The 25,745-nt window shown below is 37.4% G+C and overlaps 1 protein-coding gene across 1 annotated transcript; it reads left to right on the forward strand.

The window, feature by feature from the left end:
- Positions 1–106: 106 nt before the first annotated feature.
- Positions 107–22,219, forward strand: exoc5 (exocyst complex component 5). Its single transcript, XM_084097059.1, has 18 exons — positions 107–277; positions 1,632–1,726; positions 9,746–9,893; positions 10,031–10,225; positions 12,008–12,072; positions 13,386–13,414; positions 13,503–13,612; positions 13,718–13,762; positions 13,856–13,996; positions 14,909–14,991; positions 15,134–15,343; positions 15,432–15,579; positions 15,691–15,799; positions 17,480–17,600; positions 17,695–17,781; positions 17,869–17,977; positions 18,116–18,331; positions 20,665–22,219. The coding sequence occupies exons 1-18, from the start codon at positions 251–253 to the stop codon at positions 20,851–20,853; spliced, it is 2,127 nt and encodes a 708-aa protein (XP_083953185.1). The 5' UTR covers positions 107–250; the 3' UTR covers positions 20,854–22,219.
- The last annotated feature ends 3,526 nt before the right edge of the window (positions 22,220–25,745 follow it).

A 25,745-nucleotide genomic window follows, 5' to 3' on the forward strand; every position in this document is an offset into this window, starting at 1 on the left:
AGCCTTAACACTTCGCTGTTTTCAGCTGCATTGGAGTAGAATTGTATAACTGATCTCAGATCTGCTTTCAAGCACACAGCCCCCGTATCCTCACCCCCCTATTTCTGTTTCCGGCCCAGTCATGGCAGCTGGATGCAGGAAGCAACTGTTTTCAGAATAGATATAAAGAACAAGAAGCAAATTATAGTTTCGAAAGACGCTCTTTAAGGAGTATTTGCGGACTTACTTTTGCTTTCTAGCGCCGTGAAATATGGCTACGACAGCTCAGTTATTCGAGGTAAGTCTGTTTTGTTTTTTATATATATATGGCACGGAAGCTGTCACGGTCTGCATTAACGTACAGCTTGCAGATTAATTGTTTTTATGGTTCATATAAGTGCATCATTTGCGTGCTGTTTTTAGTACATAGTTTAGTTTTTGACTTAATATTGACATGCTACAATGCAGGCAATAGAGTATCAGTGAGAAGCTAAACACACCAACTGTCACAAAATACTCAGCTGACGACATGTTCAAACAAAATTATGAATAAAAGCTCTTCAGATTCTCTAGATCAGGTGTTTTTATTCTTTTAGATGTCACGTACCACAAAATATGACCATCCTCGTACCTTGGACCCCCATCCTATAATTTAAAAGGCAGCTACTGTTTGTATTTTCATATTTAAAGACCCAGTTTGTATTGTGAATGAATTAAAGGCAGGGTAGGCGATTTGTTCCAGATTTATTTATTTTTTTTGTTATGCTGGTTTAAAGTCTCCTCTCATCCTGGTAGCAATCACTAAGTTAAGTGGTCTACATGTTTTTATATATACAGTATATCATCTGTTGAAGGCGTCGTACCATAAAATGTTCGTCCAATCATTGCATTCGGTCCGATGTCCTACCTGCCTATCAACGTATGTTTTTCCATCAGCTCGTTTCATGATATGCCGAGTTAGACAGATGTCAGTCACCGAGCACCACAACCTAAACAGCAGCCACGTTTTACAGTTCCTCCTGAACCAAAACAACAAGATAATGCTGCGTTCATGCCATAACTACTATAATTTGTAAGAGATTGAGCGGTTCGTGACTCAAATTTATGCGTTTCAATGGCAACACTGTCAACACTAAAATGAATCTTCAGCAGTCAGGAGGTACAGGTCAGTCTTCAAGTTGTTTATGTTCATTATTATTGTAATGTAATGTGCTTTGAGATATATGAGGTAGTTTAACGCCGTCTCTCGTGACGCTTGTTTGCTCCCAGCTTTACCATTCATGTGTTTTGAAGGAGGCGTGGCTTTGGAGACGCTCTGAAGAGAGGGATCGGGATGTTATGCTTTCAAAGCTAGCTCGCTATTGCTAGCCGCTCTGAAAATTACCTATCCTAACCTTAATATTAGTGGAAAGTATTGTGGAAAATATTTAGTTTTTACTACATAATTTTTTTTTACTCACTGTAGTGCTGTACGGCTATATGTATTATTTATTTAAATGTATTTATTTATTTATTACTTTTCTATGCAGCCCCCCTAGACTGTCTTAGTATATAAGCAGTCCAGAATATCCTTTTTATTTGTCAAAGCTTATTTATCTGTGCATGTCATTAGAAATTACATTTTTGCTCATTCATCTTTATCATCTTACCAGGAGCCATTTGATGCTGATGAGTATATTGAGAGACTGGCATGGAGAACACCTGGAGGAGGTTCCAAAGGAGGTGCGGAGGCATTTGACCCCAAAAAGTGAGTCACAAAATATTGATGATTGTCAGAAACATACACCACTGGTCATATGTTCTGGAATTCTTGACTTTAATTTTATGTTTCTCATGTTATTAAAAACCTTTTGATCTAAAGATTTATGCTTAAATGTTTGAAATAAGTTTTGTAGACAAGCATACATTTGCTTATGTATGAATTTCTTCTTGAAAAGTTGTCTGGAATAGTAAATGAAAACAAGACGGCCAGTGTAGATGGAAACAACTCCAGTGCTGTGGTGTGTAAAAAGAATCTCAGAATGCACATCATGAAATTGATTAAAGGGATGGTTAGAAATAATTTCAACCTAGGGTCCTTTGCACCATGACCTCGAGCCAAACACTCCCCAGAAGCTTTTTTTTTCCCCTTGGTCGAACATTATTAAAGTTAGAGCTTATTTAGAGCTATCAGCCGAATGGCTTAGTGCAGGCGCTAATGGATCCAAGGTTGTATCTTGTAAATTACTCCACTAATAATGCCCAGAATGGTACCAAACTTCTACAGTAGTACAAATAGGTTCTGTACTCATGAAACGAGGCATTGGAAAGTTTGTAAGTACATCAGGTTTTTATTTAAATAACACTTGCCTGATGGCTTATGCTACCGCTAACCCGGACGTCGAGGTCATTTCCGTGATTTGGAAAGCGATGCATAAGGATATAGTGTAACGACGCCCAGTTCCAAGAATGCACTAGTATTTTGTTGGTAGTACCAGTTTGCAACAATTATTAGTTAACACTAAGTTGTCAACACTTCGGAAAAAATAATAAAAAATGCATCGCTTTCTGCCAGGACATAACGGGTTTTTCCCAAATCACGGAAGTGACCTCGACGTCCGGGTTAGCGATAGCATAAGCCATCAGGATTATAAGATACTTTTGATTTAACATTTGTATTTTATTTTAAAAACACGTTTTGATAGTCACTGTAGTAGACTGAGACAAAGAGGTGAATGGGATGTGAACAGTTTCATTTGACTTCTCTTATAGTATTAATTACTATTATTCAAAATGTGGATAATCATAAAGAATGGATTATCATAAATGAGGATACACTTTTGACTGAGCATACAGTTTTTAGATTTTATTTATTTTTCGATGCTGCAGCTGTTGAAATGTTTATATAAATCCATTTTACATTTTTTTCCAAATTAGGGCAGAAATTGAAAAAATAAATGTCTGGCGGATTCTGTGCCTTCTGGGCCTAGTTTTACATACAGTGACCAAAAAAGTTGACGCTTAAGCCACATTTCAAGTTTTCTTTACTTGAAAGAATTATGTAACAAAATATTAAACCAAGTGGCATTTATTTTAAAGAAATGTAACAAACATTTTTCAAGCAAAGCATTTTACAAAAATAAGTCAAAAAACGATTTAAAAAAAAATGTATTATAAATATAAATAAAAAATAATAAATCAATAGATATATTGTTTAAAATGAATGCAAGTATTTGGGCACTTTCTTGTTATCCAATGTTGGACAACATGTGGAACATGTTCATAGTTAAAGGTTTAGTTCACCCAAAAATGAAATGCTGTCATTATTTATTCACTGTCATGTTGTTCCAAACCTGTAAGACTTTTGTTCATCTTTGGAACACAAATCAAAATATTTTTATGAAATCTGAGAGATTTATGTCCCTCCATTTGCAGTCTCTGTGCAACTACCACTTTGATGCTTTCAAAAAGTTCACAAAGAGCTCGTAAAACTAATCCATATGTATCAAGCAGTTTAGTCCAAATTTTCTGAAGAGACTCAATTGCTTTATATGATGAACAGAATTTAGGATTTTATTCACATTTAAACATTCCTCAACTCACACATCAGTTGTGGTAGACGGAAGCTCAAGCATGTTTGCTTGACATGTGAGAACCAATGAGGTTCATTCTCGTGTTACGCAGCACGTTTGAGCTTCTGCAAGAACCAATGAGGTTTGTTCTCGCGAGTCAAGCAAGTACGGCTGATCTTCTGTTTTCGCAGATCAATGTTTAGATTTGAATAATAGCTTTTCATCATAAAATTTGGACTAAACTGCTTGATCCATATGGATTACTTTTACAAGCTCTTTGTGAACTTTTTGAAGCATCAAAGTGGTAGTTGCGTAGACTGTCAATGGGGGGACAGAAATCTCTCAGGTTTCATTAAAATGATCTTCATTTGTGTTCCAAAGATGAACGAAAGTCTTACGAGTTTGGAATGACATGAGGGGGGGTACAGTTTTTTAATTTTTGGGTGAACTTACACTTTAATGATGATGAACTACACCTGTGGCTACGTTGCTATGAAATCTGTGTGAAGTTCAGGGGAACTGACTTCAAACATCCACCTTGATCACCTTGAGATCACTTGGTTAAAAGTAATTAGTAAAGTGGCATTAGTAAAGTTTTTGTTTTGTTTTCCCAGCGAAAAGGTCTAGCACCATTTATTTGCAGATGTCTCTTGTTTTACCACAATGTCACAGATGTTTTCTAATACAAAGAAATCATTTTTTTAGTGTGACTTAATTGCCCAAAAGTTAAATGAAACTTTTTCAGTTCCTTTTATGATAATTATATAGTGTCCACAATAACAACTTGACTATTTTGACAGTCATTTCACTTTCACAGTCAAAAGCATAAAAAAGACATGAAGTTTACTTTAACACACACAGACACACACAGCAAAAGTGCTTTTGACTGCCAGAGCAGAAACATCGCCCCAAATTTTACACCAAGCTCTCAAATAACCGACCATGAAGAGGCTGTTGTGAGCTGGGCAAACCATTGACTTACAAATGATGGAAGAGAACAAATTTGAGTGGAAAAGATGGAGAGGAAAAAGAACTTAAGCTGCCAGCAGCGTTTAGGGAATTACGGTGATATGAGATTATATACTCATCACTTCAGAACGTTTTGCTACCACCCAGAGAATCCAAACTTGCTGAGTTCGAGCTTTTGACTTTGCTGTCCTACAAGTTCTTTGAAATGCAGCTGACGAAGCTTTTGGTTGTATGTGTGAGGTTTCCTAAATATTTGCGCACACACACAGCACGAAGAGGCTCTTTTTATGAAGAACCACAATTTATGGTAACAGGCCATTAGCTGATTTGCTGCCGAGGTAAGTGCTTATGTGATCTTGACAAATAAGATGCTCTCCCTGGATGCTTTTTCGCTTCACAGTTTAAGATCAGTCTATTTGAAGAGGTATTCATGAACGATAAATGAATCTCAGCCCAGCATAGACTGATCCCTGCCATTGAGCTGGTTTCGGGATCTGGGAACAGAGCTTCAGGCATTTTCATATTAATGGTCAGGTTTTATATAACATTTCCTCACAGATTACATGCTAGCCAAGCTAACCTAATTTGGGACGTAAGCCTGCATCTCGCAAATCAGACTGTGAAATGGATCCTTTTTCAACGTTCGGCGGACACAAAGAGTGTTCTTTGGAACGCTCATCGAAGCCTCTGCTCTAGTGTACTTTTCATGTATGAAAATGACTCCAGAGTTCTGGCTAAAATCTACTTTATCAGTGATTTTCTTTCATTGGGCTAGTACCTAGTATCAACATAGCCCATCTGCACACATTTTAACATAAATTGAGATCTAGAAGTTGTGAAAATGCTTTTTGTATGTTTTTTTCACAAATTATATTGTTACGTCTCCCCCTTTAGTCTAGGGGTAAATAGGGAACGACGAACAAATAGTGGATAGACTTTGAGGATCTCCAGCTCTCCAGTCTCAGATTCACAAAATACCCAAACAAGTTTCAATTTGAAATGGCGTGTCTGCCTTTTATTTTAACCTCAGCAAGAGTTAGAAAAGAAAATAATAATATGAAGTAAAGGAACACATTCCAAATAAATCCAAAACAAAACATATTACCTCGGGAGGAGAGCCCAACTCAAAAGAAAACGAAAATACCTCTACCTAAAATGGGGATAATATTAACTTACCTATACAAAACACAAAACAAAATAACATAACTTCTCTCACTCCCTGACTAACCATTAAACAGGAGAAAAGTTATGTCAGCACAACAATTTGATTGAAGCTTAAAAAATGTAAATGAATTTCAGAATTTTCGGAGCATTTTGCAGCACATATCTGTAAAACCTGATGATTATGTTATCCCACATGATTTGAGAATGTTAGGAAGAGAATTATAATTAAAGGAAGAAAATCTGATCATCTGTACTAGTGAATTTACATTCATTCAAATTTTCATTTGCTTATTTGGTTATGACCTAGAAATGATAAAGAATAGTACAGAATATTTGTTCATTTTTACATTCTTTCAGATTTTCCAAAACCTAAAACCTGTTTATTTCCATCTGTTTAATCCAGATTTTCTTTGATCTCTTTTTAACTCCACCAAATCAATAGAATTGGTAATGATTAATAACATTTAAGTATGATGCTTTCATTAATATTATGACCATATCCACACAAAGAGGAATATAACATGGAAAACAGGACTTTCCTTGCTCTTTTAAAATAAGTGTTCATACACTACTGTTCAAAAGAACAGTGCTTATTTGAAATATATATATTTTTATAACAATGTAAAAGTCTCTACTGTCACTTTATACCTTTTTAATGCATTCTTGCTGAATAAAAGTTTTTTTTTTTTTAAACAAGTCTTATTGACTTACAAATCTTTGAACAGTAGTGTACTTTTACACTCACCTAAAGGATTATTAGGAACACCTGTTTAATTTCTCATTAATGCAATTATCTAATCAACCAATCACATGGCAGTTGCTTCAATGCATTTAGGGGTGTGGTCCTGGTCAAGATAATCTCCTGAACTCCAAACTGAATGTCAGAATGGGAAAGAAAGGTGATTTAAGCAATTTTGAGCGTGGCATGGTTGTTGGTGCCAGACGGGCTGGTCTGAGTATTTCACAATCTGCTCAGTTACTGGGATTTTCACGCACAACCATTTCTAGGGTTTACAAAGAATGGTGTGAAAAGGGAAAAACATCCAGTATGCGGCAGTCCTGTGGGCGAAAATGCCTTGTTGATGCTAGAGGTCAGAGGAGAATGGGCCGACTGATTCAAGCTGATAGAAGAGCAACTTTGACTGAAATAACCACTCGTTACAACCGAGGTATGCAGCAAAGCATTTGTGAAGCCACAACACGCACAACCTTGAGGCGGATGGGCTACAACAGCAGAAGACCCCACCGGGTACCACTCATATCGACTACAAATAGGAAAATGAGGCTACAATTTGCACGAGCTCACCAAAATTGGACAGTTAAAGACTGGAAAAATGTTGCCTGGTCTGATGAGTCTCAATTTCTGTTGAGACATTCAGATGGTAGAGTCAGAATTTGGTGTAAACAGAATGAGAACATGGATCCATCATGCCTTGTTACCACTGTGCAGGCTGGTGGTGGTGGTGTAATGGTGAGGGGGATGTTTTCTTGGCACACTTTAGGCCCCTTAGTGCCAATTGGGCATCGTTTAAATGCCACGGCCTACCTGAGCATTGTTTCTGACCATGTCCATCCCTTTATGACCACCATGTACCCATCCTCTGATGGCTACTTCCAGCAGGATAATGCACCATGTCACAAAGCTCGAATCATTTCAAATTGGTTTCTTGAACATGACAGTGAGTTCACTGTACTAAAATGGCCCCCACAGTCACCAGATCTCAACCCAATAGAGCATCTTTGGGATGTGGTGGAACGGGAGCTTCGTGCCCTGGATGTGCATCCCACAAATCTCCATCAACTGCAAGATGCTATCCTATCAATATGGGCCAACATTTCTAAAGAATGCTTTCAGCACCTTGTTGAATCAATGCCACGTAGAATTAAGGCAGTTCTGAAGGCGAAAGGGGGTCAAACACAGTATTAGTATGGTGTTCCTAATAATCCTTTAGGTGAGTGTATATCACAAAACTAAGCTTAAAAACAGGTTGATCAGAATGTTTCAGTTAATATGTCAAAACTACCAGCGCTCTAACATATGACCACCCAGATTAATCAACCCTCCTTTTCCAGCATACACACAGTCCATGCATTCTCAATGATAAAGACACCAAGCATATCATCCATTACAAAGCAAACATAAACGTTTAAGCCTACTTGCAAGGCTTATGGGGAAAGTATATAATAATAAATGATAGTAGTAATATTGCATCACTATATAGTTTATGCATGTTGTGAATGAACAGCACACTTACAAGTTTTAAAATACAGAGGACAAAATTTAAAGGGGGATTTTAAAGAGAGCACAAAAAGACAATGTTTTCCTTGCTTTGGTTTTCTCTGAAACAGAAAGCGTTTGAAGGTATTGGTGAAATTCGATGAGAAAAACTTTGAATAACGGCTTATGATTGGAAAATTTACATTTATGAATATGAAATTTTTCTATAAGAAGTAATAGATTTATAAAGTAAAATTCGTTTTCAAAGTTTTTCTCTTAATAAAACCAAATATAACATGGAAAAACAAGGGTACACAAAATACATAATATACCTGCTAAAGCTCTTCCAAAAAATTTTGGTATAGTTGGCCAGTAGAGACTACACAACATTTCTCCTGGGTCAGTGACATCACTAACCCTAAAATTTATAAAAACCCCGCCCCAGGAAAGCGATTTATCAATTTTTTTACCTTTACCTTTATTTATATAGCGCTTTTTACAATACAGATTGTTTCAAAGCAGCTTTACAGAGATAACAGGAAAATAATGCAACAAAGTTTGTTTCCATAAGAAAATAGTATCACAGTCCAGCTTAAAGGAGAACTCCGGTCAATTTTAACATTGAGCTAATTTTTTTGTAAATTTGGAGTGCTGTCAATACAGAGAACAACGACAAAAATCGGTGTTGCCTACACCGTGTTATCCTCTTTTTAAAATTTGCACCCTGTTGACTTCAATGGGGCAAGTTTTAAACCTGCTTTTAGCCTCTTAACATCCTTGATGTGTCATTACAAGTGCCCAACCAATGTGAGTGATTCCTTCAGAGTGGACACGGTGAATCTGACTGCAGTAGATGTGAAAGATATGAATAAAAGTGATGTTATTTCAGCCAGCACACATACCTGTATTTACATCCTGTTTTCGGTCGAAGTCCATAGTAGTCGATTGTCGAGTTCACGCGCATAGATTTAGTTACTATGATCACGCGCGTGAAATCGACAATCGACTACTATGGACTTTGACCGAAAACAGGATGTAAATACAGGTATGTGCGCTGGCTGAAATAACATCATTTTTATTCATATCTTTCACATCTACTGCAGTCAGATTCACCCGTGTTCACTCTGAAGGAATCACTCACAAAGGCTGTGCACTTGTAATGACACATCAAGGATGTTAAGAGGCTAAAAGCAGATTTAAAACTTGCCCCATTGAAGTCAACAGGGTGCAAATTTTAAAAAGAGGATAACACGGTGTAGGCAACACCGATTTTTGTCGTTGTTCTCTGTATTGACAGCACTCCAAATTTACAAAAAAATGAGCTCAATGTTAAAATTGACCGGAGTTCTCCTTTAAGTAAATTCAGATTATTATTGATTATTATGACAAAATATGCTAATCAATTACTAGATTAGACGATAACTACACATAAGCTACATAAATTCATCAACTAACCATTTAGAAAGGTTGTCTACATGTTGTCACTTCTTGAGTCTCTCCATCTTTGTCTGACTCTGGTGTGAACATAAAAGGCTAAAAGTTGTAGAAATTTTCAGGACACAAGCCGTTGTAGCCCCGCCCCCTGTGCTGGGAGCAGCAGCTCATTTGCATTTAAAGGGACAGACACAAAAACGGTGAACCCTCAGAAAGTGACAATTTTAACATGCTATATAAAAATATATGTGGGGTATTTTGAGCTAAAACTTTACATACACACTCTGGGGACATCAGAGAATTATTTTACATCTTGTGAAAAGGGCATTATGCCACCCCTTTAATGTTTTTAAAGTATTTAAAATGCTTATCAAGTCAGAAATTGTGTTTTGCCGCCTGCAGCTCTTTAATGTCATGTCTTTGGTTCCAGGTTGCTGGAAGAGTTTGTGAACCACATTGAGGAACTAAAACTGCTGGATGAAAGAATCCAAAGGAAGGTGGAGAAGTTGGAGCAGCAATGCCACCGGGAAGCCAAGGAGTTTGCCCACAAGGTCCAAGACCTGCAGAGGAGCAACCAAGTCAGTGGCATTTACATTTTTGCATTTTTTCTAACACGTCAAAGGAGCTTTGAACCATTTGGGTAACCTTGTGTTACTTTACCATCAATTACATGTACCAGTATAATCTTCAATTTCTTGTTATGCTTGTTTCAAAGGTAGCTTTCCAGCACTTCCAGGAGTTAGATGAGCATATCAGCTACGTGGCCACCAAGGTGTGTCACCTGGGAGATCAGCTGGAAGGAGTCAATACACCAAGACAGAGGGCAGTGGAGGCTCAGAGACTCATGACGTACTTCAACGAGTTCTTGGATGGAGAGCTGCGCAGTGATGTCTTCAACAATCCTGACAAGGTCAGATTTAGATAGACTGCCTGGTAATACTACATCAAAAGTACTCAACTTAAAAATACAAGAGGCCACATTCAAACCACAAATGATATAGGGTACTGAAATGATATATTATTGTTTCTTTTTCTGTGTAAAAAAAAAAAAAAAGAGTCAGGTTTCAGGTCTGTTTCATTCTAAATGTAGCTACGTCATTCAGAATCATGGACATGATCTGAGTCAATTCAATTGATGTGTGGCATCAGTCATAAAACTATGTTGTACATGATTGTGTCATCTTTTGAGGATGAAAGAGTCCAAAGGAAGGTGGAGTTGTAAAATGTGTGTATGGCGGAGTTGTAAAATGCGTGTAAGGCGGAGTTGTAAAATACGTGTATGGCAGAATGTGGATCCATAAAACATCCAAAGCTTGGTTTATGTTTGACACATTTGCACAACACTCTGTGCCCATCTCACATTGTCATGTGCTTTCCCTTCTTTGTCGTCATCATTTGTGGTACAAGAGATCATGCCATTTTGGCTGATGCCTAGTTATGCATGTATAACAAGCTCATGTCAGAGGCCGGTTGCACCAACTCTGCGAAAGTTCTTTGCAACGTATTTTGGCACTAAGTTACAACTTATGTATTAGCTTATTTACTTCTAAATATTTTGCACCACAACAGGACTTTCTCGACAGTGGTCTATGTTGAGGTTGTAACCGAAGCAACTGTTGTAACCAAAGCTGCTAGAATTTTGTTCAAACTCAACAGTGATGCATCCCGCCATAATGAATGCCTGAGGCTAGTATATGTGGCCTGCTTAGATGTTGGTGTACGCCAACTTAATTGGAAATGACACTTTATAAGTTAATCTCTCAATTCACTCGGTAATGATGTGACCAAACTTGGGTGGCAAGTCTTACATCTTCTGAAGCTATTAGCATAAGGCCACCAACAAGCTTCTAGAGAGCCATGTGGGAATATACCCGCTAGACTTTTCAATATTTCTCAAGACGTACACGCCTCCAGAAGAGAAAAGAGGGGAAGTGAGAGGAGCTGCCGGTGAATAGCTGGGGGGGTTGGGGTGAAGGGAAGGGAAGGGAAATGGAAGGAACGAAGGCTGGGTTAATCCCTGTGAAAGGGAGGGCCAGGCCCAGGCAGCGAGGAGACAAGCGCCGGTAAAACCCCCTACTGCTGGGAGACGGCTACATCACTTACATGGGATTTAGCTAATCTTAGCTGGGGGACAGATACTTAGAAAACCTCAGTGAGGAGAGCGGAAAAGGGATGGATCCACCTCACGGGAGCACAATAATGATGTTAGCTGAGGCAGGCAGGAAAAGGAGAGTAGGAACAGAGGATATGTGGACGGCAAGGCCTTTCGGATCGCCTTTTTCTTCTCCTCGTCCATCGGGCGAGAGGTGGGGGGTTCTTGTCAGGGTCCTGTTTATGCCTAGACCTCCTACCTGCCTATGGGGACAGATTATGGGAGGTGATTTACTGAGGGATTAGCCATTGTCCATTCTTAATAGTCATGAGTGAACGTAAGATGTTGGCTGGGCAGCGGGTGACGGACAGGGGTTAAGGTCTGATGCTGATGAGGTTCAGGTGTGCAGGGCTGAGCTAACTCTTATCATCCTCATGGTGGACGAGAAGAGCGAGGGACGCAAACTGGAGGGAAAGATTTACCGTAGGCTGATCCCCAGATTTAAGGGAGCTGCCTCTGGCCTCTGTTCGTGTTTTGAGGTGTCTGTCCTGTAATGACCATTTTCCGTCTCTCACCACAGTCTCTTCTCATCCCAAACAGATAAAAGAAGCTGCAGACATCATTCAAAAGTTGCACCTGATAGCTCAGGAGCTGCCGTTTGATAGGTAAGCGACCTGTGGATGGTGTCTTGGCCATATTAGAGGTTTGGGGAACGGCATAATAATGGTGTGCTGTACAAGAGATCATATAAACAGTCAGCATGTTAACGACCAAAGTATACTTTAATGTGTATGCTTAGCATATGCGTACAGCTGTATGCATTGGCTTTTTAAAAGTTAACTCTCGGTTGATACATGCGCGCTAGAAAGTTTCATCCTTGTCGAGTGGTAGTGTTGTCAAAAAGTACCGACTTCGGTACCAAGTCAGAACTGGAATATTAAAAATGTGACGCTTTGAGCGCTGTTGAGCGGAACCGTAAACACCTCTGATTGCCCATTGTACTCACGCGCTCATCGGATATGTCTGTGATTGGCTACAATGATCAGCGCTTCAAAAACATGTTGTAAATATACATCAATGAGGCTCTTCACTGAGCGCTTACACAGATACACACGGGAGCGGTCCGCTCATAGACGCCTGCTTGTGCTTTCAAACGCTCCCGCTTTCAAAACACTTTCGAACACTTCAATGTACTCTCAAACGCTCCCTTGCGTTGATCATTGCAGCCAATCACAGACATATCCGATGAGCACTTGAACACAATGGCCAATCAGAGGTGTTTACGATTCCACTCAACAGCGCTCAAAGCGTCACATTTTTTAAACGGTACTTTTGACAAATCTCCTGCACCGTTTCTCTCCAGAAGAAATAAGCGCTTGTCAACATGGGTGTTTACTGTTCCGGTATTGTTTGTTTCTCTTCCATTTATTTTTCGACAGTAAAACAACAGCCAGTGTTGCCACATATAAAATAATAAAAAATAATTGTGCGAAAATTTAATGAGAGTGTGCGCTGAGCAAACACAGTTTGCACCATGAGAGAAATATTAGCTTATTACGTCAGACGTACTGTGCGTGACCATAGTCTATGCGTAAAAAACTAAGTACTATATGGTTTCGGCTTAATGCTGAAAAGTAAGTTATACACAACTAGCTTCACCAAATGCATTTGCAAAAATATGCACACAAAAAAAACATGTTTCCAAACACTCCCTCCATTTGTCTGGTCATATTTGAAAATACAAACGAACGCTCTTCCAAGCAAGCAAATGTATGAATGCATTGACTAAGACATAACAAGTGAAAACCTTTTCATTTACATAGTTTGTTTTGACTGTGTCTGAGACCTAAGCAAAAAAAAAAAAAAAATTCTCTCACTGATCATGAATAGTGTTTTGCTCTGAAAAAAGATTTGTTTTAAATTCCCCCTGTTCTTCTCTCTTTCCCATGCTTGTTTTCCTCGTTGTGTCCCTGTTCAGATTTTCTGATGTCAAGGCCAAGATAGCAAGTAAGCAGCAGTAAACTAAACAAGACAATGTTAATTACCCATCTACTAAACATGCAGTGTTAACATAAGCCCTGTGTTTGTTTGAAAGGTAAATATCATGACCTTGAGCGTCAGTTGATCCAGGAGTTCACCGCAGCTCAGCGAAGGGGAGAGATTGGACGCATGCGTGAGGTGGCAGCAGTCCTGCTACATTTTAAGGTTTGTAGGGAGTTACAATGAGAGCCCTCAAGATCATACCAGTTTTTTGGACATTTGTTACATGTATAATGTGAAATGTATTGTTTCTTATCTTATTTGTTGTAGGGTTATGCCCACTGTGTGGATGTCTACATCAAGCAATGCCAAGAGGTATGTTCGCTGTTTCTGTTCTTTATATCCATCACTTGATTTTAGGCTCAAGGTTTGTTTTGTTATATCACCTGGGTCTTTTGGTGTTTGTAGGGAGCGTATATGCGGAATGATGTATTTGAAGACATTGCTGTTCTGTGTCAGCGGGTTAATAAGCAGGTTGGAGAGGTCTTCTGCAGTCCAGAGACTGTCATGGCCAAACTCATTCAGAGCATCTTTGAGAACAAGATTCAGGTACATAACACACTTGTACACATTAACAAATTGTTAGTGCTGCTTGCTAAGTCTATTGCTGCTTTGGGTTATGATATGAACAAAGCAAATTTTGCCTGGGTATGATTAAAAAAATCTGTAGACTTAGAGGAAAAGGATCTATACCAAGGGAATGTAATATAGTACTTACTTTAGCAATAAACATTATAAGCATTATAGCTGTGACTTTGCACGGGCAAGTACTAAAAAAATTCTTTCTTTCAGAACATGTAAAAATCTAGTTGCATCTTGCCATTTGTACTGTGTAGTGTTGTTACAATATCAAATTTCAGTAGTCTGTACCAGTACCAGTAAAATTTCATGGTTTTCTGTACCAATTTTGGTACCAAAGCAAAAACTTTTGTAACAACCTGCCTTTAAATAAATAAATAAATATAGGTATATAAGTTCATTATTAATGCTAATTATTTTTAATAAGTAAATAATACATTAAAACATAAGCATTTAGCCTTTGTTTTCAATTATATAAACATTGTTTTAAATCTATTATTGACATTGTGGTTGGTTATAATGAAAGCACACAGAATGCCTCTGATTGGCCATTTTTATTTTTGCATGTAATATTTGGCATAGCTTATAAGAGCGCACACAAAAATATGTGTGTGAGTCTGTAAAAGCTGCTGCCTGTCAACAGGTACTGCATCGAGTCGGTATTAGCAATGCTACAGAAAGGATGGAATTGTTAAATTTGTAACATTTCAGAATCAAGTATTAGTGTTGTCAAAAGTACTGGTACTTCGGTACCAAATTGCCTTTATTCACCTGTCAGATTAGTTTATGTAAATATAGTGCATACCCAGAAATAGACACTATTGGTCTTATCTCATTTTTAAATAACCAAATTGGCTCAAATGGTCCTTTTTATGATTTCAGGCTCATGTTAAAGAAAAACTAGATGAGACCCGCAACTCTGATGTGGAGCAATACCTCAAGAACCTCTATGACCTCTATACACGGTATCAATCAGTTTTTTGTTATTATTATTTAATTATTATAATTCACTTTTGCTCTCATCAAACACTGAAACGGTTTAAAATCTCACATGTTTGTGCTTTACTGAACACCATTTTTGATCTGTTATAACCCATTTGTTTTTAGGACAACGGCACTGGCTGCTAAACTCACAGACTTTAACTTGGGCTCAGACAAGCACACATTTCTATCTAAGCTGATCAAGAATATCTTCTCCTGTTATCTGGAGAGCTACATAGACATGGAGCGACAATATCTGCAAAACCGCAGCGGCATGATTCTTCAGCGCTATTATGACTCGAAGAACCACCAAAAACGCCCTGTGGGCACTGGAAGGTGAGAAACTGTTTGTTTGTTGGTGTTTTTTTCTTTCCATTCTTTTTCCAACACTACTTTGAAAAATTTCTTCTCCTCATTTTGACAGTATCCAGGAGCTAAAAGAGAGGATCAGACAGCGCACTAACCTGCCGCTGGGACCTAGTATTGACACACATGGAGAGACTCTCCTCTCACAAGAGGTTGTTGTGAACCTGCTACAGGAAACCCGGCATGCCTTTGAAAGATGCAACAAGGTTCAGCGCTGATTTGTTACAAAATGCCTGAATTTTATAATGTCATTCTTAGTTAGAAGTTGTGGGCCATACACATTAGCGTTATAGATCTACTTTCTGTCTTTGTTGCAGTTATCGGATCCAGCAGATCTACCAAAAAATGCCTTCTCCATTTTCCTGATTTTGGTGGAGTACCTGTGTGTGGACCATATAGACTACGCTCTTGAGATTGGGCTGTCAGGTATGGCAAACACCGTCTAAAACATGAAACAGTTGATATCATATTACACTACAGGGTATGTTAGCAACAATTTTCATTCAATGCATGACCTCCATTGTACAGTGTTACTCATTCCTACTCCTGCGTAGCTACCCTCCTGCAGTTTATGCTATTTAAATTCTTCTTATGAGTTTAGAAATTGTAATTACAGGTTTGTTTAAATCAAGGTTATTATCGTAAACTAAACTGAAGACTACATTTAAAAAACTGAAACTAAACTAAATGTTGATGATTCTGAAATGAACTAAAATAATTATTTAATATTTAGTTTTGTTTAGTCTGGTATGTCCGTAAACCAACCTGCTACTGTAACATAAATATGCCACTAGAGGACGATAATACACAGGCCTATTGACGTGTGTAAGCAACAGCAATGCGAGAATCACTACCATCATGGAGAAAACCCAACCAACAAAGAACTTTAAAATTGCGTTTTTTGTTTAAGCCTGCTAAAGTAATGGAAATTATTAAAATACTGAAATCGTGGAAATTTCTATTGTGGATATAAATTTTGTAGTTATGTTCTGCTCTAACATATCCAAGCAGATAGATATTGCTATTATATAGAGTTAAACTTTATTGAAAACCACAGTAATGTGTAATTGTATGCAAAAATTGTTTTGTTGGGGTGTTCTTTTTTAAATTTTAAACTAGTTAACAAGATTGTCTGAAATTGAATAAAAATAAGTTTTAATTTTGATTCATAATTTTTTTAAATAAATTATTATCCAAATGACCTCATTGAGAGGTCATGCTGTAGAAATGTGTCAAAAAATGTGGGAACTGTTATTTACAAATTTACAAAAGATATGATCCATTACACAAATGTATGTTTTCCCCCATTCTTCATTCATCTCTTAATATAAAAAATATAAAAAAAATGTATAATGTACTGAAAAACTAAACCTAAACTAAAATTAGCAAAGATCTCATTTTCATTAGATCTAAAACTAAAAAAAATAATGAACTTACCAACAAAACAAAAACTAAACTAAATTGCAGTGAGAAATTAAAATTAAAACAGTAATACAAACTATTACTAAAACTATTATAACCTTGGTTTAAATGTATTTGGAGTAAAATGGACACGCTGACCTTTTTTCTGTTACATCTTGACAAATACAGGAGGCTTTTTAGTGTAACATAACAAAAAATGTATGATATACATAAGGCGTTTCATTGATTAGTATATTTTATCATTCTTGTAATGCTACAGAGAATGATGGACAATGTTTATGCATTTCACTTTGTGTCGGCTAATCATGGGTAACATGGTTTAAAAGGGTTTATATAGCGACCGCAAGAGGAAGTTTCCACTGTCCACAATAGTTAGTGTAGCTGTGTGTGATTAGCTTTGTGTAGTACATTGTATCTGCCAAACATATTTGGAATTATGTGTGAGTGAAACTGTAGTGCTTTGCATTCACAAATCACATCAAGAGAGTCAATGAGAGTTTATTTGAAGTGTTCGCATACAAGCCACAGTGCGTTTCCCACAAAGATATTGCAATTCATGTGGTAAAATCAAAAGGCAGCATTAGTTCCAAGTCTAAACAAACACATTTGCACCAAATTAAATGAATGAATCTGAAGTGGACTGTACATGACAATGCTCTCTTATTTGTCTTTCGACTTGCACAGCCATCCCATCTGCAGATGCCAAAAATGCCAACCTCTACTTTTTGGATGTGGTTCAGCAGGCCAACACAATCTTTCACCTCTTTGACAAGCAGTTTAACGATCATCTTATGCCTCTTATTAGGTGAGTTTGACTGACTTTGCTTCTGACTCTTTGTCACTGCGCCCGCTGACTGGTGACTTTCCTGTGACCTTTGTTTGAACTCTAACCCCTGTAGCTCCTCTCCTAAGTTGACGGAGTGCCTGCACAAGAAGAAAGAGGTGATCGAACAGATGGAGGTGAAGCTGGACACCGGGATTGATCGGTTGGTTCAAAGCTCTGTTTGAAGGAGCTTCATCATTGCCATTAAATGCGATTTCTGTGACCTTTTCTAATGCTTCCTTGTTTTTAGGACACTAAATTGCATGATAGGCCAGATGAAGCAAATCCTGGCGACTGAACAGAAGAAAACTGACTTCAAGCCAGAAGACGAGAACAATGTCATGATACAGTACACTGCAGTAAGATCTTAAAATCACGTACTGTGTAATAATTGCCTTGTGAAATTTCTGTTAGCACAGTGAAAGATCACTCTGATAGCCATATTCTGCCCGATTCTACTGTGTTTAATGTCATTTTTCCTGTGCTCTTTCTTCAAGGCATGCTCAAAGGTGTGTGCGTATGTGAGCAAGCAGGTGGAGCGTGTGCGGAGGTCCATGGATGGTAAGAATGTGGACACGGTTTTGACCGAGCTGGGTGTGCGGTTCCACAGGCTGATCCATGAGCACTTGCAGCAGTTCAACTACAGCTCCATGGGTGGCATGCTAGCTATCTGTGATGTGGCAGAGTACCGTCGCTGCGCCAAAGATTTCAGGGTAAGGAGAGGTCAAAGGTCTTATTTTTGTCACCTCATGTCATTACACAAATTAAGATATTTTTTTTTTTAATGAAATCTGAGCGATTTCTGTCCCTCCATTGACAGACTATGCAACTATGATGCTTCAAAAAGTTAATAAAGAGATTGTAAAACTAATCCATATGAATTGAGTGGTTTAGTCCAAATTTTCTGAAGAGACTCGATCGCTTTATGTGATGAACAGATTGAATTTAGTCTTTTACTCACATATAAACATTGATCAGGGAACATAAACAGAAGCTCATTCGAACCTGCTTGATGCACGAGAATGAACCTCATTGGTTCTTGCTGAAGCTCAAACGTGCTGCGTAACACGAGAATGAACCTCATTGGTTCTCGCACGTCAACATGCTTGAACTTCCATTTATCATAACTGATTTGTGCATTGATGAATGTTTTTATGTGAATAAAAGCCTATTAAATCTGTTCATCACATAAAGCGATCGTGTCTCTTTAGAAAAGTTGGACTAAACCGCTCAATTATTTCGTTTTATGATTTGTTTATGAACTTTTTGAAGTAGTGGTAGTTGTGTAGCTGTCAATGGAGGGACAGAAAGCTCTCATATTTCATCAAAAAGATCTTCATTCGTGTGCCGAAGATGAATGAAAGTATTACACGTTTGAAATGACATGAGGGGGAGTAATTAATGACAGAATTTTCATTTTTCTGTGAATTAAATTAAACTAAATAATAAAATCTGAACAATTTCTTTAAAAGTACATTCGTTCTAAACGTTGACACTTCAAAAACAGGGGGTTTCATGACACTTTTAAGACTTCGTAAAAGTAATCCGTATGAATCAAGCCGTTTAGTCAAAATCTTCTGAAGAGACAATCACTTTATATGATGAACATTTATTTAAGGCTTTTATTCTCATATAAACATGGATCAGTGCACATATAAAGAGGTCATCAAATATGGTCAAACCTTTTTTGTTTAACCCAAAAGTAAAGCTGTTTATATAATTTGCTAAATGAAGAAACGTTAAGATTTTTTGGTAGCATTTTACAATAAGGTTTCATTAGTTAACGTTATTTAATGTATTAACTAACATGAACTAACAATGAACAAAACATTTGTTTCAGTATTTATTAATCTTTGTTAATGTTAGTTAATAAAAATACAGTTGTTTATTGTTTGTTCATGTTAGTTCACAGTGCATTACCTAATGCTAAAAGATAAACCTTTTGATTTTAACAATTTATTAGTAAATGTTGAAATTAACATTAATTTAGATTAATAAATGCTTTATTGTACATTCTTAGTTCATGTTAGCTATAGTTAACTAATGAAACCGTATCGATTTATTTTTGTTTTGAAAAAGTCTCTTATGCTAAATTATAAATGTAATTTATTCCTGTCATGCAAAGCTGAATTTTCAGCATCATTACTCCAGTCTTTAGTGTCACATGATCCTTCAGAAATCATTCTAATGCTGATTTGCTGCTCAAGAAACATTTCTTATTATTATTAGTTGTACTAGAAAACAGTTGTACTACTTAATATTTTTGTGCAAAGCATGATTTTTATTTTTTTGCAGGAATATTTGAACAGAAAGTTCAAGAGAATAGCATTTCTTTAAAATAGAAAATTTATGTAAGATTATAAAATGTCTTTACTGTCACTTTTTATCAATTTAGTGTGTCCTTGTTGTATAAAAGTATTCATTTCTTTCTTTCTTTTTTTCAATCTTACTCCCCAAACTTTTCCACAACATTGATAAGAAATATTTCTTGAGCAGTAAATCAGTTTATTAGAATGATTTCTGAAGGATCATGTGACACTGAAGACTGGAGTAATGATGCTGAAAATTCAGCTTTGACATCAGAGGAATAAAGTACATTGTAAAATATATTACAATGGAAAAAAAAAATATTTTAAATTGTAATACTATTTCACAGTATTACAGCTTTAACTATATTTTTGTTCAAATAAAAGCAGCCTTAGTGAGCAGAATAGATGTCTTTCATAAACATTAAAAAAAGTCCCTACAATTGTTTGCTAAAAGTGTCATCAAATTACTCAACAATATTAAATTTGCTTTTTATTTTATTAAAAAAAAAAAAAGTAAATTAAAAAATATCGAAAATACCTAATAATGAGGAAATTCTAATACTTTCTTTCCCTTTCAACCAACCAGCAAGTAGCAAATGACACAACTAAAACTAAACTTCTTGCTTTAAAGTATTTTCATTGTCACATTTTTAAGATAAATTGAAGTTTTTATTTCTTCAGATATATTAGGCATGCACTAAAGCATAGACTAACAGCTGCATCCAAACCCTCCACAGGTTCCTCTCGTGCTCCAGCTGTTTGACACGCTTCATGCTCTGTGTAACCTCCTGGTCGTGGCCCCGGACAACCTCAAACAGGTGTGCTCTGGAGAGCAGCTGACCAATCTCGACAGGAACCTCCTCCACGCTTTCGTTCAGCTGAGAGTAGACTATCGCTCCGCTCGACTGGGCCGGCATTTCAGCTAATGACCGACGGGGCCGTCCCGTCACCGCACTGCCGCCCGTTCAGCGCTGCCAGAAACACAAGTGGCCAAACTAGAGTGTCTTTGTCAATGATTCAGTGTGGAAATTAAACTTTGTGTTTAAAGAACAAAAGAGCAACTGTTTCAAAGCCCAACACTTCCCAGGTTGCTCCGTTTTAAGTTAACCCTTTTTGTTCCACATGCACGTTTTAATGCGAGCACAGCGTTTCATCTCAGATTTGCTCATATTTTGTTTATGATATGATTTTTTAAATTTCAGAGGATAAATAAGAGTAGATGGATGTTTTGTACATTTTCCCTGTGTTTCTGGCTTCTAATGGAGAGAGGATGATGGTAGATGAACTGAGGTGGACCACTCGAATGGACTTGGGTGGTCAAGAGACTCCATTTTTATTTGCTTTTATTTTGATTGTGCCAAATCCATCCTCTTCTGGGACGAGAGGGGCGGTTCAGCACGCTGCTCTGGATCAATGAGTCTGTCCAGCTCATTTCACTCAGGCTCTTGTGCACACATAGGGCTTCACAGAGATGACAGTTACTGTTTTGAGCTGAACAATGCAGGTGTTATACAAATGTTCATTTCATTTCATACTCTTACAAATACAATTGTTTTAAACACGAGTACATGAACTCGTTTAGTTTTAAGATTCATTTAGAGCTGTTTAATGCTGAATCCTGTCGACAAAATTGCATTAGAATTAGAATCTGATTTACATGCAAACTTCCAAAGCTGACCTTTCCCAGTGTGCTCAATGCTAAAATAATAACCTCATACACGAAATACAATATTTCTGAGATGTAAATGATAGTTATTGCATCTGTACTAACAACCCCGCTGCTCACTAAAATCAAAGTAATATTTGCATACACTCATATAGCATTCACATAATTAATGAAGAAATGATTGGCGCACAGCACAACAGCTTTGAGAGTTTTATGAGGTTTCAAAGGGCTCGGGTCACGTGGTGTTGGGATTTTGCTCTGATTCTTTCTTTGCTTTTTGTATTCTGACATCTGTATGGATATTCTGAAGCTCATTGGGCAGAAATGTGTGAGTTTACCACCAGTCACAAACTATTAATCCAAAAGACTTTCATCTGACAAGGGTGTGTTGAATGCAGTTATGTCATATGACTAGTTGAACTAACCCTTAACCTCTGTTGAAGAGGCAGGGGTCACGATCTGTGACCTCCAGGCATGACCTAGGTGTGCGAGTGTTAGAAAGGATTAGATGGTTCTGTTATACTGTACTGATTTCAAACATGAATTTATGTCAAAATGATGCTACATATGAGCTGATTCATCTGTACAAGCTGCTCATTATAATCGGTTATTTCCATAAATAAAAAGTGTGAAACAATGAGACAAGTTTCATTGAGGGTGGCTTCAAAGCCCATGGGTCATTACTAATATGCAGTAGCCTACATATTTCTGTCCTGATCAAGTGTTTATTTATTTAATAAAATATGATCCAAACTATTATTAAACTGAAAATATTATAGGTTAAAAATACAGTGAGGAAAATAAGTATTTGAACACCCTGATATTTTGCAAGTTCTCCCACTTGGAAATCATGGAGGGGTCTGAAATTGTAATCGTAGGTGCATGTCCACTGTGAGAGACATAATCTAAAAAAAAAAATCCAGAAATCACAATGTATGATTTTTTAACTATTTATTTGTATGATACAGCTGCAAATAAGTATTTGAACACCTGAGAAAATCAATGTTAATATTTGGTACAGTAGCCTTTGTTTGCAATTACAGAGGTCAAACATTTCCTGTAGTTTTGCAGGACCAGGTTTGCACACACTGCAGGAGGGATTTTGGCCCACTCCTCCACACAGATCTTCTCTAGATCAGTCAGGTTTCTGGGCTGTCGCTGAGAAACACGGAGTTTTATCTCCCTCCAAAGATTCTCTATTGGGTTTAGGTCTGGAGACTGGCTAGGCCACGCCAGAACCTTGATATGCTTCTTACAGAGCCACTCCTTGGTTATCCTGGCTGTGTGCTTCGGGTCATTGTCATGTTGGAAGACCCAGCCTCGACCCATCTTCAATGCTCTAACTGAGGGAAGGAGGTTGTTCCCCAAAATCTCGCAATACATGGCCCCGGTCATCCTCTCATTAATACAGTGCAGTCGCCCTGTCCCATGTGCAGAAAAACACCCCCAAAGCATGATGCTACCACCCCCATGCTTCACAGTAGGGATGGTGTTCTTGGGATGGTACTCATCATTCTTCTTCCTCCAAACACGTTTAGTGGAATTATGACCAAAAAGTTCTATTTTGGTCTCATCTGACCACATGACTTTCTCCCATGACTCCTCTGGATCATCCAAATGGTCATTGGCAAACTTAAGACGGGCCTTGACATGTGCTGGTTTAAGCAGGGGAACCTTCCGTGCCATGCATGATTTCAAACCATGACGTCTTAGTGTATTACCAACAGTAACCTTGGAAACGGTGGTCCCAGCTCTTTTCAGGTCATTGACCAGCTCCTCCCGTGTAGTTCTGGGCTGATTTCTCACCTTTCTTAGGATCATTGAGACCCCACGAGGTGAGATCTTGCATGGAGCCCCAGTCCGAGGGAGATTGACAGTCATGTTTAGCTTCTTCCATTTTCTAATGATTGCTCCAACAGTGGACCTTTTTTCACCAAGCTGCTTGGCAATTTCCCCGTAGCCCTTTCCAGCCTTGTGGAGGTGTACAATTTTGTCTCTAGTGTCTTTGGACAGCTCTTTGGTCTTGGCCATGTTAGTAGTTGGATTCTTACTGATTGTATGGGGTGGACAGGTGTCTTTATGCAGCTAACGACCTCAAACAGGTGCATCTAATTTAGGATAATAAATGGAGTGGAGGTGGACATTTTAAAGGCAGACTAACAGGTCTTTGAGGGTCAGAATTCTAGCTGATAGACAGGTGTTCAAATACTTATTTGCAGCTGTATCATACAAATAAATAGTTAAAAAAAATCATATATTGTGATTTCTGGATTTTTTTTTTTAGATTATGTCTCTCACAGTGGACATGCACCTACGATGACAATTTCAGACCCCTCCATGATTTCCAAGTGGGAGAACTTGCAAAATAGCAGGGTGTTCAAATACTTATTTTCCTCACTGTAAATAAATAACAGTCCCATAATCAAGTACGCATAAGGGTGAATTTTAAATCATTTCACTACTTTGGTTTAAGCAGATGTTGCCATTTTTGCAGTGTCCCACAGGTGCTATGCACTCATTTCTAAAATGAAAAACTGGCTGATTTTTCTCTCCTTAGCTTCTAATTATTCCAGGCATGTTTTTCTGGGAATATTGTCGTAATTGGTAATCAATTAGACTTTTTATAGAAATATTTCCCCTCCGTATTTTAAATTTAGAATAAAAACATGAATTAAAAAAATTAACATCACATTCTATACACAGGTACTATGAGGGAGTGTTCACACATTCACAGTATGAGTAAAACTGTTAACAGTAATTAAAGTATTTAATTATTACATGAAATTAGATTTTTAGAATTTCATTATAATATCTCATATTTTTATGTTAATATTATTGTTCCACTCTAGTCACCTACCTTCACTCTTAAAAATAAAGGTTCTAAAAAGGGGTTTTCATTGCGATGCCATTAAAGAAACATTTTGGGTTCCCCAAAGAACCTTTCAGTGAACAGTTCTTAAAAGAACCAAGTGTGAAGAACATTTTAATAATCTAAAGAACATTTTTTTTTCAATATAAAGAATCTTTTGGGGAATAGAAAGGTTCCCTGAATGTCGTTAGAACCTTTATTTGGTGTAGTGTCAAGAGAAAAACGTGCATTCTTGAAAATAAAGGTTCTTTATTGGCATTGATGGGAAGTTCCGTGAATGGAACCTTTATATTGCTCAAAGGGTTCTTTATCTTGAAAAAAGGTTCTTTAAATTATTAAAATGTTCTCACATTAAAGGTATAGTTCACCCAAAAATTTAAATTATCTCACAATTTACTCTTCCTCAAGCCAACAGGTTTATTTGACTTTCTTCTTTTAGCCAAACACATTGGGTAAAAATAAAAAAAATATCCTGGCTCTTCCCAGCTTTATAATAGGAGTGAATGGTACCTTAGATTTTGAAGGCCAAAAAAGCGCATCCTGATCCATCATAAAAGTAATCCATACGGCTCCAGGGGGTTAATAAGGGCCTTCTGAAAATATCCATATTTATAACTTTATAAACCATAATCACTGGCTTCCGGTAACGGCCGCACTCGAGTCGAGTTCCGGCGGAAGAGTGACCTCTGACCCGACGCATGCTGAACTGGAAGCCAGTGAGTTTATAAAGTTATAAATGCGGATATTTTTCTTACAAAAACGCATCACTTCGCTTCAGAAGGTCTTTATTAACCCCCTGGAGCCATATGGATTACTTTTATGAAGGATGGATGCGCATTTTTATGCTTAAAAAATATATTTTTCTTTTTCATTTTGGGTGAACTAACAATTTAAGAAAAAAAATGGTTCTTTTAAAAACTAATCACTGAAAGATTATTATATGGCATCACTGTGAAACACTGTTTTGAAACCCTTTAAGAGTTTGCACTAAGTGTAGCTAATAATCAATAAAGTTAAAGAGTTTTATATATTTAGATGTTCTTCTTCAAACAGACTCAATAGGTCTTTGAAAAAAAATAGACTCTTCTCAAGGACTCATCCTGTATTCTTAACCATGAAGGTTTAGGGTAATATCTTCCCAAAGGAGGAAAATTATTCCCGCGACTTAAAAGACAAAATGGGAGAAAACTGCAAAGCTTAACCACCCAGCAGTGTTTAAGATGTGTGCGGTCGTCACGGCCAGGGAAGGCCGAGAGAGATAGAAACGCTTCAGAGCTGAACTG

The sequence above is a fragment of the Abramis brama genome, assembly GCF_963993115.1.
Source record: "Abramis brama genome assembly, chromosome: 21".
Classification (NCBI taxonomy): Eukaryota; Metazoa; Chordata; class Actinopteri; order Cypriniformes; family Leuciscidae; genus Abramis; species Abramis brama.